Source organism: Acartia tonsa, chromosome 11, assembly GCF_053477335.1.
Source record: "Acartia tonsa isolate MP-2025a chromosome 11, ASM5347733v1, whole genome shotgun sequence".
Classification (NCBI taxonomy): domain Eukaryota; kingdom Metazoa; phylum Arthropoda; class Copepoda; order Calanoida; family Acartiidae; genus Acartia; species Acartia tonsa.
Genome location: NC_137270.1, coordinates 21,177,487 through 21,197,662, shown reverse-complemented (window position 1 = coordinate 21,197,662; position 20,176 = coordinate 21,177,487). Strand labels below are relative to the sequence as shown.

At 37.8% G+C, this 20,176-nt stretch overlaps 1 protein-coding gene across 2 annotated transcripts; it reads left to right on the top strand.

The window, feature by feature from the left end:
* Positions 1 to 241: 241 nt before the first annotated feature.
* Positions 242 to 17,376, top strand: LOC145331829 (solute carrier family 49 member 4-like). 2 transcript variants are annotated; one of them, XM_080176675.1, is made up of 8 exons: positions 242 to 292; positions 505 to 568; positions 739 to 838; positions 1,328 to 1,430; positions 2,481 to 2,553; positions 2,931 to 3,040; positions 15,598 to 15,713; positions 16,163 to 17,376. In XM_080176675.1, the coding sequence occupies exons 1-8, from the start codon at positions 252 to 254 to the stop codon at positions 16,273 to 16,275; spliced, it is 720 nt and encodes a 239-aa protein (XP_080032801.1). In that variant the 5' UTR covers positions 242 to 251; the 3' UTR covers positions 16,276 to 17,376. The 2 variants fall into 2 exon arrangements, with proteins under 2 accessions (XP_080032801.1, XP_080032802.1); XM_080176676.1 differs by lacking the exons at positions 15,598 to 15,713; positions 16,163 to 17,376 and adding an exon at positions 14,550 to 14,616.
* Positions 17,377 to 20,176: the final 2,800 nt, after the last annotated feature.

Genomic DNA, 20,176 nt, shown 5'->3' with positions numbered 1-20,176 from the left:
TGCAAATAAATTTTTCGGCCATTGTCTTATCCCTTTAGATCCCTGTGAGTAATTGATGCTAGAACATGATTTATTTACAATATCTACAAATTATTACGCATATGTATATACCTTATAACTTACATGTGAGATACATATTAACCAAATTCATACTGTTTCATTTGCAATCAAGTAAGCAATTCAGTTTATTTTTTAAAATAGCTACATAATTCTTAATCTATAGTTTAATCAATAAAGGAATCACCGTACCGATGCTTATATACTACCCCAATCATCCACCTCTACCTCCTAGGAACATTTTTGTTTCGTTTTATTTAAAAAACAAGGATAATGATTACCAAGGAAAAAGAAACTCTTTCAACAAAATAATTTTATTATTTTAGTCCCTAAAAGAAAAAAATTGTTCAAGTTAAATCTTCAAAAAAAAAATGAAACAGATTATAACCAGTGCAGTGGATCAATTTGATTTTTTAATATTCAAAACAAAGCAAAAAATATTCTCAGTATATCAGCATCCAAAGAAAGAACTTTATTTCTTGGAGGATTTAAATTATTATTAAAATCTAAGGTGAATATGACCATTCTTATCCATCAATCAATTAATAAATCTATCTATATATCTATTTATTATATATCAATTAATCAATACAACTGTTTATTTACCTATCTGTGGCATATCTCAAGGAGTTGCTCAAATGTGGCTGAGTGTTCTTGTTAAATATCTATCTATCTATCCAGGATGCCTGGTTGACAATGCTAACCTATGGTATATCTCAAGGGGTTGCTCAGATGTGGCTGAGTGTCCTTGTTATTAACCTGGTTGATTTAGAAGTTCCAGGTATGTACTGCTCATAAAATAGGATTTTCAGATGTATGACATGTATTATCTTAATTTTCTTTTTGAATTATCTTGTAAGAAATTATTTAAACTATTTCTTTTTGATAGATTATGTGGGACAATGTTTTACACTTTTTATATTTGGCTTACCAATATATGAAACCAGGAAAGTCAAAAAAAATGTATTAGGCACCCTCCGAACGTTTGAAACTCGCCTAAATTTTGTTGTGCTTTTCAGGCCATGATTTAATGCCCATAGTCTTAAAAAATCAGGTACATATAAAAACATGAGGTTTTACTTCCCCATCATAAAAAAAATAAGGGGGATTATTGTAAATTTTACCCTTTTGCAGAAGCAGAAGGAGGGGGGGGGGGGGGTTGGCGGAGATGAATGGAGATAGACACAGATCCTGTTCATTTTTGATAACGATAAATATTTTAAATTTAATGAAATCTAATTGTGCACTAAAATGATTTTGATTTAAACAGGAGTGACAGAAGAATGGATATCAACTCTTGGTATATTTGTCAGCTTTGTCTCTGTGTTTGCCAGCATTTTTGTAGCAGCAGGTCTCAAGTTCTTCAAGAAAAGGTAGTTTACACAGAGAAGCTACTCTTTAAGTACACATGTATGTCTCCCCATTACTGAATTATCTTACTGCTTTGTGTGTGAATGTTAAGGTTACTTTAATCTTGGGAAGGAGAAGCTATTAAACTGTAAATTACACTGGTACCCAAAGTTTTAAAACTACGTTTTCTGGTTTTAAAATTTTCAACCAATGATTAAATAAAGGTATTATTTTACATCAATATTTAGTCCATTACTTTATCAATGCTTTAATCAAAAGGTTGACTATTTTTTTTATAACTGCCTTAATTTTTACTGATATAAATAAGATATTTTCTTTGATAAAATCTAAAGATGTGTAAAATTGAATTTATTTTGCATTATTAAAGTAAATGTTAATGAACTTTGATATAATTACATAAATTATGTACATACAGGGTGCGCAACTAATTACTATCAAAGTCTCATTTACATTAGAGTGATATATTTTAAATAATGGAATAATGCAAGTACTGCAATAGCAATAATCGATTAGTTACGAAATTCGAAGGGCCTTACCCGCTTGGATTTGTATGCCACAAATAAGTCACACTGTTTGAAGACGGCCTCGTAAGGTACCTAACATGGTGCAATCTTGTATTCAACTGCGGCTTATTGTTGGGGTTGTCATGAGATTGGATTGAATAAATATTTACTACCTCATATTAAAATAATTTACCTTCACCCAAATATTGACGGCTGAACTTTTTAAAATTATTGTTGCGCCCCCTGTATTGGAATACTTCCAAACAAGTGCAAGCAAAACTTTTAATTAATTTAATTCTTTAAAATGAACGCTAAAGTAGATTAAACAAATTTTTAAGTAACAGTATATTTTTTAGAAGCAAATCTTCTCTAAAACTTTGCTATTTTGTTAGTCTTAACGTCAGCCCGTAACTTTAGTATTGTCGAAGTAACTTCTAACACTGCAGGGAGTTTTGAATTAATAAGTTTCAAGATTTTTCTATAACAAACATATTTTACTGTTGTTTTACTAAAACAAATGAATTGTCTACCTATATGATTTATTTTTAGAATGCGAAGAGTAATAGTTATTCTGTTAACATTATCTGCTATGGTTTATGTTTTTATGGCATTGATCTTTTTGGTGAGTGTTTTTAAAGTTTAAACTCACAAGGTGTCTCCTAAATTTAAGCTTTTTCAGAGTGATGTTAGTGGGGTTGCAATCTACAAAAAAGATTTATTTTCTATAGGTGATATTTACTTAACAGCAGAACAAAATTGGTCTATCAGTAATTTCCAACATAAAGAACCAAAAAGAAATGAACAGATAGGGATAGAGATTGACAGATAGAGTAATATAAGGACAGACAGATTGCCAAAAGGACCGAATTTCAGGAAAATAATTGTCAAATGCTATTCTGAGGTTGGAGAAACAAAAATTTAACAGACAATTTATATTATTTTTTTTTATTTTCAAAAAAGGTCTGGATCATATGCATAAACATTTTTAAATTATTTCAGGAAATCATCAAGATAGAATCGTCCTCTAGCTTTCAAATCTGGACGTATGTACTGTTACTTGCGGGCCAAGCTCTTACTTGTGCATCAGCTCCTCTACTTTTTGAATTCAGGTATTTTTTTACATGATATGTATGTATTTGTTTTACTCTTGTATCTAATTAACAAATTCACTGTTTAATTTACCTTTTACTGTATTTTCTGATTTAATAATTAAACAGCTTATATATTAACAAATTTACATATTTTTGCTGGAAGATTCTCTGGCAATAAATATGTTTTACTCAGAAATATTTTATATTATTGTGGTATGCGGCAGCTCTGGACCATGCAGAAACCAAGACATTATAGTGATGCTACGCACCTAGCTAAATCCTGTTATTCTACAATTATAAGGCCACCTGAAAATATGTCAGATAACGGTACTGGTTTCATCTCTCAGTTGTCCTGCAAATGGAGGGAGGGGTGTTACCCCTCCCTCTCCCATCTTAAGCACCGGAACCTTCCCCTTCAACCACCAAGTTATCAGCACCACCTCAACCCTGAGGATAAAGGATCTAAACCTGCCCTCACCTGATAGAATCGCCCCCACACAGACTGTTGTTGTCACAAGTAATCATCAAACCTTCCCTCTTCAGTACCCAGACCTACCACTCAACCCCTCTATGTTTATCTACCTATTGTGCTGCTCCATGGGCTATCCTGCCTGCCCCAGACAGGGATAGCCATCTACCTAACCATTGCAATTATCTATGTTTTACTGTATGATTTATCTTTAACTATCTTTATTCCTAATCCACATGTATTTATATTATGGTTAACTGTATTCTTAATTCCCCCCACCCTTTCCAGGGATGGGGAATCATGATTGCCCAAACTGACTATTGTACATGTATTATAATGCTTTTATGTTATGATCATTTATTCCTATCCATGTAGTTATTGTTTGTTGTATATAGCTTTAGTATCCTTTAAACCTCCAATAAAGTGACAACTGAAATAGATGTTGATTCTTGTCTAGTGAATGCTAGAGAAGCGTAGCTTCTCTATAGTAAGGTGTCCACGTCTGTTCACACTGCCGTAGTCTTTATTCGAACTCTGGTGTCTGCCATTTACCCTAGGCGGATACCACAACTTTGGTGACAGCTGTGTGAGATTACGGCGAACCACAAGTGTAGAGCAGACGCGCATCTGAGGCTAAGGTACTCCCAGCAGTGAATCTGGCAAAACTGACGCAAGCAACCTGAATTACCCACCCTGGACAGCAAAGTTTAACTCTGCATCCGGCAGTTGTGGAAGCGAGACAGCGAAATTTGACGAATAACCGCGAGCAGCGCTGATATCTAACGGAGAATTGAGCGCTCAAAGGGCTGAAACAGGCCTGCAGACCGGCTGAAACAAGCCAAATAAGTGTAAACGGCTGAAAATAGGCCAATTTTACTGCAAGAGATAGCAGGATCCGAACCAGTGGCGCTAGCAGGACGGGACATTCCCTGCCGCCATCAGCTGGATTTGGATAAGCGGCGCTAGCAGGACGGGACATTCCCTGCCGCCGATAGGCTGAAACACGCCACATAGCTGCAAGCGGCGCTAGCAGGACGGGACATTCCCTGCCGCCGATAGGCTGAAACACGCCACATAGCTGCAAGCGGCGCTAGCAGGACGGGACATTCCCTGCCGCCGATAGGCTGAAACACGCCACATAGCTGCAAGCTGCGAGCCAACATACGAGTGTAGTGCACCAGAACAGAGAAAAACTACGTCAACTCCAAGTATCCTGAGAGGCTACAACGCAGCCACCCATCTAGAAACAATATATTTATGAGCAAAGCTTGGCAAACAAATTGTTGTGTTGTGATAAATCTAAAAATAGAACAGGCTTGGATTTATTGTGTATTGTGATAACAGCTAAAAATAGAATAGGGTTAGTAAACAAATCTGTTATGCAATTGTGATAAGGACAAAAATAGAAGCTAGATGTAATATAATAAAGACCCTGATATACCATCAAATCACCTCAAGCCTATAGCACAACAACAATACACCCCTTATTCCAAGGGAAAGGGAGGAGCCCCTCTCCATTGAAGGCAAATACAATCAGGGTGATATAATAGATAAGCCTAGGATTAAGAAGAAAAGGCACTATTATACCAGCACACAGTTACCTCCCTCCCTCACAAGGGAAACGGACGGAGTTACCCCCGTCCCCTCACGCGCTTCCCCCTTCCTACCCACACTAGACTAAGTCCGTCTGTAGTGTGGGGCTAGCGCTCGGACACACAGAGCGCCATTCACGGGTAGCGCAACAGAGTGCGGTAAATATCATAAATCCAACGGACGAAGCGGACCAATGAGAGAGCGAGTTGAGGGGTGAGAGCGCGTTTTCCCCGTGTGCGCGGATTTGACGGTGCGGACGCGCGTTGCAAGGACAGGAGATTTCACGCACACACACACACACACACGCCGGAGCGGAGCTACTCCATAGCATTTAACAGGGGTATTTTTAGCAAATAAAGAATTACAAGCTTCTCTCCTTCTAGCTCTAGTGTGATAAAGGAAAACCCAACCAGTTCCTTAAACCCGCTCAGACCCTCAACATCTTCCTAGCCTGCCAACCCTACTTCAAAGCTGAATGGTTAGTGAAACAAATATATGTATATATAAATACCCAAGTGATAAATAAGGTTGTTTTTTTTGTATCATGGGTACAAGTAAGTGAATACTAACCTCACCAAACAACACTGGAAACTGATATGGTAACTGAACGAAAGTACGCCCACCCTGTGGACATAGCCTGACTTGCTGCCCCACACTGGGCAGTGGTGGTGTGTACCTGGACCATCGACCTTCATAGTTGTGAACTATATACAGAGGAAGCGTGATTTTTTTTGGAGCAAGGAGGAAAAGCTAGCTAGCTCTGGGGATATTCCTATACACGTATATATATATATATGGGCGTGTAGCCATGTATATATATAGATAGCCTACCTATCCATATATCTGCTAGCGGATACGCTCCTAGAGACATCTGTGGATGCCTAACATATTCCCTGTTACCTTTAAGCTAAGATCCGCTGGTTACCATAGAAATCAAGAGCTATACTGGAAAGGAGAACAACCCAGGCTCAACAGTTAAACAAGACGCTGGCACCAACAGACCAACCCCCTGCTACTTATCATGGGGGCGCGCCAGCCACAGAAACTCTTGAGCCAGGAGGACCGAGCCTACGGCTACGTGGACTACCACCCTAATTACACAGCTATAGTATTTATACTAGGGGTGAGCCGGCTCGAACCTCCTTGCGGCGCGGCTACTCTACTCTGCTTCTATATCTACAAGATACTACTTCTGTTATTACTTTGGCCTACTGTGTTGAGTACAGTGAACATCAAACACATGCCAGGTCACAGACCCCTGGTCCCTGAGATGCCCTTGTCTGGAAGGGTGACTGAATGTCCGCTGCACAGCTCCTGTTCAGTTGGTGCTCAACGCACGAGAAATAGCAATACTGGACTGGGGATTGCTGAACCTGTAGGTGTCCTCCTGGGGGTGTTGAACGATGCAACTGAGCCTAATGAGAAGGTGACAAGCTTCAGAGACTTAGTGGCCAGCCCCAAGATGGACACTACCACCAGAACTGAGACTCCAACGGGGCCCAGCCCTAGGGCCAGTACCACCTGTTTCTGGGGTGGAAAGGTCCTCCCTAGCGCTGGCCTCACCAAGCTGGAGGATGGGGAGCTGTCCCAGGGGAATAGGCTCTTCACCCAGATGCCCGACGCGTACCTGGGGGTGGGGGAGCCGCCACCCAAGCCTCCCTGGGAGCCCCCAGGCATGGAACGACTGGGGACCGGCCTAAGGATGGGGACTGGTGACCTGCTGCAGTGGAAGACTTTACCCAGCATGGAGGGAGCAGGGTTGCCCAGCAGCAGTGAGGCTGTTCCCCCACACTCCAAGACCAGATGCCGCTACTCTGTTGAACCACTGCACATGTCCCAGCCAAGTTCCCCCAGGCTGCTGAAGATGGAGGCCCACCAGGATGCAGAGCTCCAACCAGGGAAGTCAATAAGAAGGCCACCCCTTGCCACAACCAGAACCACCGCAGGGGCTCCCCACCAGCAGCTGACGGAGCCTGGCAGGGACGCAATACCAGCTGGCAACTCTGGCCCAACTCAGGTGGCTACCAACAGTCTGCTGACAGTCCAGAATACAGTTCAGGCTACCATCAGTATGGCATCTTCTGGGCCTTGCTGGTCCACCTGTGGGTACCTGTCCACACACTGGCCACAGGTACCCCCCAGAGATCATAGCCCCCTTTCCGACTGGCACCATCAACGGCCTTTGCTACCAACCACCTGGCATACCCAGAGGCAGGATCCCTCATGTGGAGAAGCACCTGCAGAAGCTAAGGCCGAGGCTGGCCTCGCCACCCAGGGGAGGAGAGCCGCTGTTGGATGGAAGGAACCTGTGTGTATGGGGAGGAGGCTGAATGTAACCAAGGAGCCACCCCAAGCAGCCCAGCACCGCCTGACCCCTAGTAGGGGAGACCCTGTTTGTCAGCTGGTGCCCCAACTGGAGGAGGAGAGACCTGGCAGGTTGATACACCCTGGGGAAGCCGGCCTGATGGGACCCAGCTGGACGAAGGGGCGCTGCCGCTTCAACGGCCACACAGCCGCCAAGTGTAGAACCGGTTGGGACCGGGCAATGAAGAAACACCAGGCCGCCCAACAACCTGCATGCAACCAGTCTGCCACCCAGGTCCACCTGGAGGGAGATGCCCAGCCGTCACCCCAACTAGCTGCCGCCGCTGGGGCCGCGGCTACCCAGGAGTCTGTGTCTCAGATTGGGACCATGGTGGCCAGGATCAACGTGCTGGGAGGAGCGGCTGAACCCAACCGGGTTGGCCTGGACCTCAGCCGCAACCACAGGGGACCGGTGTCAGTAACCCCTGTCACCCCCAGCAAGAGCCGAGGGGCGCTACCCAGCGCCACCGGGACGGTGTACGAGGAGGCCCTGGCGGCCGCCGAGTGGGAGAGGCAAGAGGCGCTAGCCAGCGAGTCTGAGTCGATGTATGGGACGCCAACCGGCGTCGCCACCTGGAAGGAACGAGAGGTGCTTCCCTGCACCACCAAGCTGATGTCTGGGGCGACAACCGTCGCCGCCACCTGTGAAGACTGGGGGGTGCTATCCAGCGCCCCACGCTGGTGCCTGGGGCGACAACCGTCGCCGCCACCGAGAGACCTGGACCCCTGTGAAGACTGGGGGGTGCTATCCAGCGCCCCCACACTGGTGCCTGGGGCGACAACCGTCGCCGCCACCGAGATACCTGGACCCCGGAATGAGCCCGCAGCCCCAGAGGAAGGGGTGACACCCGTCACCCCCAGCCAGCCAGAGCCCCCAGCCAGCAGGGAGAGTCCAGCTGTCCCTCACCCTCAACTGCATCCAGCTGTCTACCTCCCTCAACCAAGCCAGGGTAATTGTATTGCACTGGTGTACCAGGAAGTTTGGGCTGGGCCAAACTTGCCTGCGCCCCCTGCATCTGCCCCAGGAGCCAGGGTATCAGCCATTACCAGCCAAACTGAAGAAGCTTTGACCGCTGCCTGGGGAGTAACACAACTAGATGCGCCAAGTGCCGAGCCTAACCATAGAAGTAGAGGATCCCCAACAATTATGTCTACCCAAGATGGAGACAATGTGCCTGGACCCCTTCAGGCTAGGGGAGGAAATCCGGAGCCTTGTGCCTCCAGTCCACCAGCAGCAGTGTCCGTGGATGGGCCTGTCTCCCAGCCAACTAGAGCGGAGCCACCCTTGCAGATCCAAGACAGCCTCCGGCATAAAGGATGGACTGTTACCTTTCCCTACCCCGCAGGTCGGACTGCCATGCACCACCCTGCCAATGTCCAGAATGAGCCTGAAGGAGGCAACGCTCCTACAGTATGGCAACCACCACCTGCCCGCGTTGACAGAGACCCTGGGAGCCGAATGAACCTGACCAGCCCCGAGGGCGAAGAAACTGCGCCTGCATCCAGTAGCCAGCCTGCCAGCAGCAAGGTGATCAACACGATGGAGACCACCAGCCCAGTGGAGAAACCTGAAGAGGTGTATACCAGGCGGCTGTTGGTCCAAGCCCCCTCATGTGCTGTGCCACCCCTGGAGGTTGCCAGGGTGGCCTCAGAGGTACACATCCAACGGCCAGAATATCCAACAGGACCAGCTACTCCAGCAGATATAGCCGATTCCGTTAGACCTGGGGAGGGCTGGAGTCCACCACCGTCCAGCAACTGGTATCCTGGCGGACCCATTCCACAAGGACAACAAACTGAAGGCCGCAACCACTGTCGGAAGTCTGGCGGTGCAGACAACCCCTCCAGCCTTCCGAGGGGAGAGTTGTGGTATGCGGCAGCTCTGGACCATGCAGAAACCAAGACATTATAGTGATGCTACGCACCTAGCTAAATCCTGTTATTCTACAATTATAAGGCCACCTGAAAATATGTCAGATAACGGTACTGGTTTCATCTCTCAGTTGTCCTGCAAATGGAGGGAGGGGTGTTACCCCTCCCTCTCCCATCTTAAGCACCGGAACCTTCCCCTTCAACCACCAAGTTATCAGCACCACCTCAACCCTGAGGATAAAGGATCTAAACCTGCCCTCACCTGATAGAATCGTCCCCACACAGACTGTTGTTGTCACAAGTAATCATCAAACCTTCCCTCTTCAGTACCCAGACCTACCACTCAACCCCTCTATGTTTATCTACCTATTGTGCTGCTCCATGGGCTATCCTGCCTGCCCCAGACAGGGATAGCCATCTACCTAACCATTGCAATTATCTATGTTTTACTGTATGATTTATCTTTAACTATCTTTATTCCTAATCCACATGTATTTATATTATGGTTAACTGTATTCTTAATTCCCCCCACCCTTTCCAGGGATGGGGAATCATGATTGCCCAAACTGACTATTGTACATGTATTATAATGCTTTTATGTTATGATCATTTATTCCTATCCATGTAGTTATTGTTTGTTGTATATAGCTTTAGTATCCTTTAAACCTCCAATAAAGTGACAACTGAAATAGATGTTGATTCTTGTCTAGTGAATGCTAGAGAAGCGTAGCTTCTCTATAGTAAGGTGTCCACGTCTGTTCACACTGCCGTAGTCTTTATTCGAACTCTGGTGTCTGCCATTTACCCTAGGCGGATACCACATTATAAGTATTTTAAATTTTTTTAAATTTTATTAAACCTTTTATATAAAAGTAACAGGATGTCTCTCTTTCTGTTTGTAGGGTACCAACACCCACCCTAGAGAATCTTCCGAATATAAAACTAAAAATATTTATTTTTACTTTTTCTTTTTAAAACTAAAAACTCGCTAGTCATGAATATAATGATACAAATACCTATTAGTTGAAAGTTTAAAGTTAATAGATGATAAAATTTAATCATAATTTATCAAATTTTAGAATTGAACTGCAAATTTTTGAACAAACTTAGTTTTAACAAGCACGTTTCTACACAGTATTTATGTGTAGTTAAGTGTATAATATGTAAATATGTGTAAATGGTGGTTCTTAAAAAAATGAAGAAACAAATTAAATGTGATAATTACTAATACAGGAAAGAGGATTTCAAAATCTTGGATTAGTGTTGCTTTAGGATAAAAATAAATTATTTTGTGTAAATAAAACTTAAAAATAAATAAAAAATAACACTTTTGATCTTATTATCATTTTTTTGCAACATACTTATATTTTAAAGTTAGAATGTTTTTTTAACCTATATTCAATAATAAAAAAAACATATTGTAGGAGTTTGGCAATTATTTCAATTCATTTTGTCTAAAAAAGTATAGGTATGAATAATGAGACGTTGAATAACATCAAATATTATCATAAATATTTGTCATCAATTTACAAAAAATGTCATAATTTATTTGAAAACTTATGAGGAGGATGTCGAAATATATTGTTACTACATTTCTTACCATTATTCACCATAACATAAAGCTTTTCTTTAGTTTATTTTTATAGGTTAGCCTGTATAACATTTTGGTATAAATATAGAAGTTTGTAAATATATTTTCAAGTTCAGTGTAGCATTCAACATACAGATTGTCATACAATATCTTTACAAATATGTATAGTATATGGCATTTAACATACAAATTGCCAAATTTGTAGCATTTAACATTAGGATTGTCATCCAATAACTTTACAAATATGTATGTAACTTTCTTCTAGTATTGCATTCAATATACATATTGTAATATAATAACTTTACAAATATGTATTAAACATACAGATTATCATAGAATAACATTACAATTATGTATATAACTTTCTTTTAATGTAGCATTCAACATACAGATTATCATAGAATGATTCTACAAATATGTATACTACTTTGTCTCTTTTTTTGGATCAAATATTAAAGAATATTTTAATGTTTTTGGTAATGGATTGTTGTAAAAAATGTGAAAAAAATAACATGGAAATTTGAGTTTTTAAAGATTGACATTAAGCGTACAAAATTGGTTTTAGTACATAATAGTAAAGTCTTTTCAGTATGACTTTGAATAAATTCCACCTAGTTACTACGTACAGCTAGTGAGAGAGGGTAGAAACTAAATTGAAATTCTAAACATCTGTGTATGGTATTCACATATTTAGATATTCTACAGGTCTTGACAGCCGCATTAATATTTCTGATTATTATCCGCATCATTACCCCATAATATGCTAATCTTCTACGAGCAATAGGTTTTACTTTAAGACAATACTAGCAGCTGCGCTCCAAGCATCTTGTAACTCTGTATTTGAAAGAGTAAGGAAAATAGCCTAAAACCAAATTTAGATATGAAAATTGAATAGCCTAAAACCATCCAGGGATCAATAAGAAGCTTAGTTAAATTGGGAGATCTCAACAGTATATTGTTATCAAAATCTTAAGCAACAGACAAAAAAACCTTACAACTTTGTATAATAGAATATGCAGTTGCAAACAGCTAAACATAGAAAATTAAGCCAACCATATTTACCATTATTGTAAGCTGCCAATAAGTCAACGTTTGGGGGGTTGTCTTGCCTTTATGTATCCCAGAAAAGAATCAAAAATTTACATATATGTATAATTTGACAGCCTCTTACTCACTTTGAAAGCCTAAACATTGATTTACCAGGAAGGGTCATTTCTTAGGAAACTATTAATTGCTTTTGTTTGTTCGTTCAATAACAAGTGTCTACTTGCCACTTGCGTCAAAGTTCTATGTAATCAAAGGAGATGAAAATGAAAAAAAAATAGCCTGAAACTTTTCCAATACCAAAATCTAAAAATAGCCTAAAACTAACCCATAACTTTTTTTATCCCTTAAAGTGGAGAAAATAACCGGCTGAGAAGATTTTTAAAATCTTAAGCTACAGACAAAAACATCCTTTCCACTTTATTATAGAATTATTTTACTATTAGCAAACTGCATTTATTTTGAATATGTTAATAGTAAATAATAAAAACACACACACACACATGTATATGCTAGAATTAATTTTACTTAGAATATACATGAATACAGGGTGTCAATATAATATTATTTATATTTTATCTTGGTACTAATTTTGCCTCATATTAATACAAATACAGGGTGTCATATTCCAATCCTATAGTAAATGTAAATATTATCATAGGATTTTTTTTTAAATCTTGAAATAAGATATATCTGCCAAAAGTTGATAAAAGGTTTTGATTTTATGTGTGAATCCCCTGGACATTATTTAACCCATCTAAGTATAAATGAAGCATACAAAAAAGAGTGACCCTAGCTAGAAGTTTGTTTTAAATTTTTTTTTATGGCACCCTGTAATGTATACATAAACACACTTAGGAATGGTAAGTTAGATTGGATGCAGGCAAATATAAATATAAAGGCAGAGAAACTATTTAAACTTCTTACACCAAGGTTACTACTTTACTTAAACCTGAAAAGTTGAATAGTAAATATTGTACAGATACATATGTACTCCTGGGTGTAGCACCAAAAATGTTCCATTTTCTAATTTATTAAATACACAGAAAATAGAAAGAAACTAAATGTGTTTTTTTTACCACGTTCAGAGGCAAATTAGGTGCACAAACATAAAGGGTGAGCAAAAAAAAATGCGTAGATTTTTAAAATTCAAATTGCGCGGCTTGTGTTAATAGTAGAAAAATGTTACGCATATCGTTAGAACCGCTAAGAAGTCTATTTTTTGGAAATATAAAAATGATTCCTCTGCTACATATAGTCAGGGAACTATGTGTTAAAATGTCCCAACTGGCTTAAAACTTTACTTGCGAGTAAATCATAAAAGATTGAATTAAAGGTTATGCAAATAAAAATGCATACATTTTTAAAATTCTAATTGCTCGGCTTGTGTTAATGGTAGAAAAATGTTTTGCATACCTATGGAATCGCTATAAACTCTATTTTTGGGAAATATAAGAATTATTCACGTGCTACGTATAATTTATGAGCTATGTGTTAGAATGTCCCAACTGACTTAAAACTCAAAAAAAAATATTTTCACGTTTCTCACATTTATCAATACAGCTCCTAAACTAGAAATAGCACAAAAATTGTACTTATATTTCCAAAAAATAGAATTTATGACGGTTTTAACGATATACTAAGCATTTTTCCACTATTCACACAAGCCGAGCAGTTTGAATTTTAAAAATGGCCGCATTTTTGCACACCCTTTTTTTATCTTTAATGATTTACTCGCAAGTCAAGTTTTAAGCCAGTTGGGACATTCTACTACGTAGTTCCTAAACTATAAGAAGCACAGTAATGGTTCTTATATTTCCATTAAATAAACTTCATAGCGGTTCTAACAGTATGCATAACGTTTTTCTACTGTTAACACAAGCTGCGCAATTTGAATTTTAAAAAGGTACATAATTTTTTATATACTTTAATCTTTAATGATTTACTCGCAAGTCAAGTTTTAAGGCAGTTGGGACATTTTACCACATTACTCCTAAACTATACGTAGCACATGAATCGTTTTTATATTTCCAAAAAATAGACTTCATAGCGGTTCTAGCGGTATGCATAACGTTTTTCTACTATTAACACAAGCCGCGCAATTTGAATTTTAAAAATCTACGCATTTTTTTTTGCTCACCCTTTAGATATTTTTTATGATTACTAATGGTTCAAACAATGCCTTTTCTTTATTTAATGAATTGGAAGTATATTTGGTACCAAAACAATATAATTTATTTTCTTATAATGCAGATAAGCAATCTTTTTATTTCGCAACCCTAATTTCTCATATTTATTTAAGTTTTTAAAGGGATAATTTAGATAACGCACCCTGTAAGTGTGTTTTTTAATCTGAAAATTTCAAGGAAAATGTAAAACTACGTATACAAAGTTAAAAGCACAGAAACTCTACAATGTGACTCTTAGACTTCTTACCAAGGAAAGTTTTATGTTTAGTGTAGAGACTTGTTCTCCTACAGCAGAGGGATGTATTTTTACCTGTATTTTCTTTATTTAGTGTAGAAACATGTTTTCCTCTAGCAGAGGGATGTATTGGGACCTGGCTGTTATTATAATATATTTTCTATGTTTAGTGTAGAGACATGTTATCCCATAGCAGAGGGATGTATTGGTACCTGGCAGTAATTCTAATATTTTTCTATGTTTAGTGTAGAGACATGTTATCCCATAGCAGAGGGATGTATTGGTACCTGGCAGTAATTCTAATATTTTTCTATGTTTAGTGTAGAGACATGTTATCCCATAGCAGAGGGATGTATTGGTACCTGGCAGTAATTCTAATATTTTTCTATGTTTAGTGTAGAGACATGTTATCCCATATCAGAGGGATGTATTGGTACCTGGCAGTAATTCTAATATTTTTCTATGTTTAGTGTAGAGACATGTTTTCCAATATCAGAAAGATGTATTGGTACATGACTGTAATTCCAATATATTTTCTATGTTTATTGTAGAGACATGTTATCCTATAGCACAGGGATGTATTTTTACCTGGCTGTAATTCTAATGTATTTTCTATGTTTAGTGTATAGTTATGTTATGTATTAGTACCTGACTGTAATTCTATTATATTTTCTATGTTTATTGTAGAGACATGTTATCCCATAGCAGAGGGATGTATTGGTACCTGGCTGTAATTCTTATATACTTTCCATGTTTATTGTAGAGACATGTTATCCCATAGCAGAGGGATGTGATGTATTGGTACCTTCTGTAATTCTAATATATTTTCTATGTTTAGTGTAGAGACATGTTATCCTATAGCAGAGGGATGTATTGGTACCTGGCTGTAATTCTTATATATTTTCTATGTTTAGTGTAGAGACATGTTATCCTATAGCAGAGGGATGTATTGGTACCTGGCTGTAATTCTAATATATTTTCTATGTTTAGTGTAGAGACATGTTATCCTATAGCAGAGGGATGTATTGGTACCTGGCTGTAATTCTAATATATTTTCTATGTTTAGTGTAGAGACATGTTATCCTATAGCAGAGGGATGTATTGGTACCTGGCTGTAATTCTAATATATTTTCTATGTTTAGTGTAGAGACATGTTATCCTATAGCAGAGGGATGTATTGGTACCTGGCTGTAATTCTAATATATTTTCTATGTTTAGTGTAGAGACATGTTATCCTATAGCAGAGGGATGTATTGGTACCTGGCTGACTCTCTGGTTCAATATATTTTCTTTGATGTTTCTGGCCGTTTTTCAAATTCCAAATATTGGGACAGGTTGGTTTTGTTCATTTTTTGTGGTAAATAAATGATGAGCTTTTGCTCAATCATACTTTTAAAAAACTATAAGAAAGTAACAGAATGTCTTTTTGTCTGTACCAAAGGATCTTTAATTGCTGAACCTTAAAGGATAGCTTCCTACAGGTCCTGGGAAGGTTTATAACAATTCTAGGGGAGGGTACCAGCAACCTTCCAAGAGAAATCGTCCCTAAAAAATTATCAATTACCTCCCCCTTACCCCTCCACTAAAATGAACTAAAATTAAAAATACCCCCCCCCCCTCCCCTCCCGAATTTTTTTTCTACTTTTTCTTTTTAAATCTAAAATAAAAAATTTGGTATGGAATCCAACTCCCACCTTCTCGAGTGCCCCTAAAGGCCTCTAGAGGGAGTAGCCGCTAGTATATAACTAATTTAGGAAAAATATTAATATCGTTTTTATTTCAGGATGGACAAACTATGTACTTCCATTGAGCGCAATTATCTCGGTACCTATGATTATTGCAGTCACAGAACAGTATAAAAGACTCAATATAGATACAAACAGTAAACCTGTCTAATCGAAAATCTTTAAAATGCTGCGCAACTTATGGAGAAAATTATCCTCTGTTAGAGGAAGCTTATAGTACCTAACAAGAAATGTCACCATACAATTCAAATGACCACTAAGATACTAGTATACGTTGTAATTGACCAATGGCATACTAGCCTATCACTGGCCATTTGTATTCTATGTTGTCTTTTTTTATTTGGCACTATAAGCTGCTTTATTATTATTAAAAAAATGTTATCATAAGTATATTAATATTTATTGTAATAATTATGACATTCATTATTAGGTTTCCGGGAAGGGAATGGGGGGGGGGGGAAGGGGGTAACCCTTTACAATATAATAATTGACATACATGTATGTTGTGTAATAGATTAAGGAATATGTAAATGAAGGATAAATCTATTTCGCAGACCTATTTCTACCTATGATAGATTATTATCATACAAAAGTAAAGAAAGTGTAGATTAATTAAAACACAATTTTCCTACCCTGATATTTTGCTTAAAGGAAACCTGCAGGAAATACACCGATCTAACTGCTGAAAGACTGCCACAAGTGGGCCCAAACACCAAATTTGAAACCTTCAGCTTCAATAACAAAAAAGTTAAAGGCATCTTAAAATGACATTTTAGGGAGTTGAAAATTGAATGTATTGGATCTACTTGTAACTGTCTTTTAAGTCAGTGTATTTCTTGCAGGCTTCCTTTAAATCAAGTGGTGATTTTACAATGCTTTAATAAATATTTTAAGAAGCGAAAAATTGAAGTACCAAATATGACAAACAAAATCACCAATTAAGTATATTTATTTTCTTTAACCTATTCCTATTTACTATTTTCTATCTTCATGTAATACACAAATAAAAAGAAAACTATGCTTTTTGGGTTAGGATTTAGCAAGTTTTCATGATAATTATAAAAAGTAAAGTTACTTTAAATTTAAAGGTTTAAAAAAGAGGTTTTCTTACAGTTGAAATTAGATGTCTAGAAATCCAGATAGTTTTACTTTATGCTCAAAATGTCTACAAATGTCTGTTCAAAACCCTAACTATGTTTCTATAATAATAACTTTTGTTTTGATAATAAAGCTATGTAGTTATTATTGTATTTATGTAAAAGACAATAGAAAATATTAATGTAATATGTTTTCATTGATTTGTTATTGTTTGAATATGTTTGTTATCCTTTTTGTAATGCTAAATCTAATGATAAAATTATGTGTTTGATATTTTTGATTTTATTATTAACAAGGTCAATTGCCTCCTTTAAAAGTAAAAACATAAAACAAGTAGACTAATAAAAAATAGTCTTTTACGTATGTACTTAATTAAAAAAAACATATTGGCATGATAGAAATGCAGAAATTTGACTTGTCAGTTTTTTTATATCTTTTTTACTGTATGTTAGTTTAGGAATTAAATTCATTGGACTAATATGGATCTCTATTTTGAGGTGGGTAACTACATCCTCCCAAAAGAAAAATTGTCCTTGGAAAAGATAAAATATAGAGGCCTCTAAAGCAGGCAAAACGTGTACTAGTTAGGCTAAGCATAAATATTACGACAAGTGAAGCAGAACAGGTCAATAATAATACAAGTAAAGAAGAGTATGCCAAGACAGACTTATTCTGCAAAAATCTCTTTTTATTATTTTTATGCGAAAAAAATACAAATGCACAAAAGTATATACTCTGACATATAAAATATTTGTATAAAGGATTATTTGATCCTTTATGTCACCAAAGTGTCACAGAATAGTGGTTATGGAAAAATTGTTTAATTTTTTATACTGTACTAAAAATTAGTGCTTTTATCATCATAATAGTGATTATATTGTGAATATGCTTGTTATTTATACTGTACCAGCGGCCTCTTTAGATACTTGAAGTGGTTGGAGTTGAATTCGCTCTTTACTTTTTGATTGGTTTTTTACCATATGAGGGAAAAAATTATCTAGCACAATTATTTGGAGGGTTGGGGAATGACCTCCCCCAAATTAATTGTAAACCTTCCAGGAGAATATACACTGTAAAACAAAACCATATCAGTTCAGTGGTAAATACATTTTTATCGTAATAAACATTATAAAAAAAGAAACTTATAATGTGTACAGTTCTTAAAAAGTAACCATTTGCTGCTCACCGAATAGGATAACCCTTTCTATCATTATAAACAAACATAGGTAAATATTTTATCAAAACAAAATAAGAATGAGATTTATTTACAATTTGTTATTTTGATTTTCCTCATAGTGTTGTACCTGTCTGTAATTTTAGATCTCGCTAACCGCTGTACTATTATGGTTCCTTTACACAGAAGCTTCTGATAGGTTCAGGGAAGATATGAATGTTATGAGGAGGGGAAACTTCACCCTCTCAAGAGAAATCCTCAACAATTTATTTCAGATTATCTTTACCTGTTACCCCGTATTTTTTTTTGGGGTAGTGGGGATATGGACATTGTAAATTATACTGGTACCCAAAGTTTTATAGGCACGTTTTATAGACACTATTGGTTGGTTCTAGGGAGGGATATGACATTGGACTTGTAATTATACTCTTAACCACAGTTTATTGTAACGTTTTCTTATTTGTTGGGTGAAAAAAATATGGTACCTTTATCAAATTTTGATTGATTTGTTGATTAAGTTGAATATCATCATTTCAACCTAAGCTTTGAGCGAGGCTTATCAATCAAACCTAATCAAGGAAAATTTTATTGATCATCATTGGGGATGTATGTACATTAATTTATCATCCATTGTCTTATCCCTTAAGAACCCTGAAATATTGTACATATAACTTTTGGTCTATTGCCAAATTTGTATGTTTATGTTTAATTGGCTCACCCCTTGATAACATATTATAAGATTAATAAATACATACAGAGACATAGGCGTGCAGAATGGGGTAGGATACACCCCTAGGGGTCCATCCCTCCCTACAACCCTCTACACCCCCCCCCCCTTCCTAATACACCACCTAGGAGGTTGTGATAAAAATAATTGTTCGCTTATTTACCAGATATAATATACAATACAGATAATTAAATATAGTACCTGATCTACTAAAATGTCGGTTCTACCCCTCAAAATTCCTTTGAAGCACAGAAAACCCTACCCTGCTTTCTTAATGTGTAACCGCTGCGTGGCTTATATCTGCAATTCCCCTTATAGATACCCAAAACATATTCATCCTACAATAAAAAATGTAAACTACCCCCCCCCCCCTCTTCCCTTAATTCCGATTCATTTCAAAATACGAAAAGGAAAAGGGGTGTTCTGTGCTCAACATGGCCTTTTCAGGGAAGGCGCCAAAATGTATTACTAAAATATGTTATTTTCTTGGCAGAGGGGATACTTTGTTAATAACAGAGTTTATCACAAAAACTAACAAGAGACAAGTATTCTGAAAACATAGAAGATAAAATCTTAAATTATATTAGGGTGGGTAGATTTTGGAATTTCACATCTGTAGACATTGGCAAGGGTTACTGGGCCAATATAAAACCCTGTGAAACTTGAAAGAGGCTTTTTATTCTAAAAACAACGGGCGCGCGGGGGTTATAAAATGTGCCCTCCCCCTTATAAAATCAAAAATTGTAATTCCTTCAAACACAGACATGTTGCATATCAAAATGACCGCATAACCTACCAAAATAAATAATTTTGACTAATTCAGCTGTTTTTAGGTACTTAATGAGATCTTATTCGAACTAGGAGCAATATTTTTCAAAACGGTTTTCTGATTCGTAATCAGCATTTCAATGCAGTCATTTGATATGCAACATGCCTGTGTTTGAAAAATTTCAATTTTTGGTTTTATAAGGGGGTGGGCACCCGCGCGCCCGTTGTTTTTGATTAAAAAACCCATTTCAAGTTTCACAGGATTTTATATTGGCCCAGTAACCC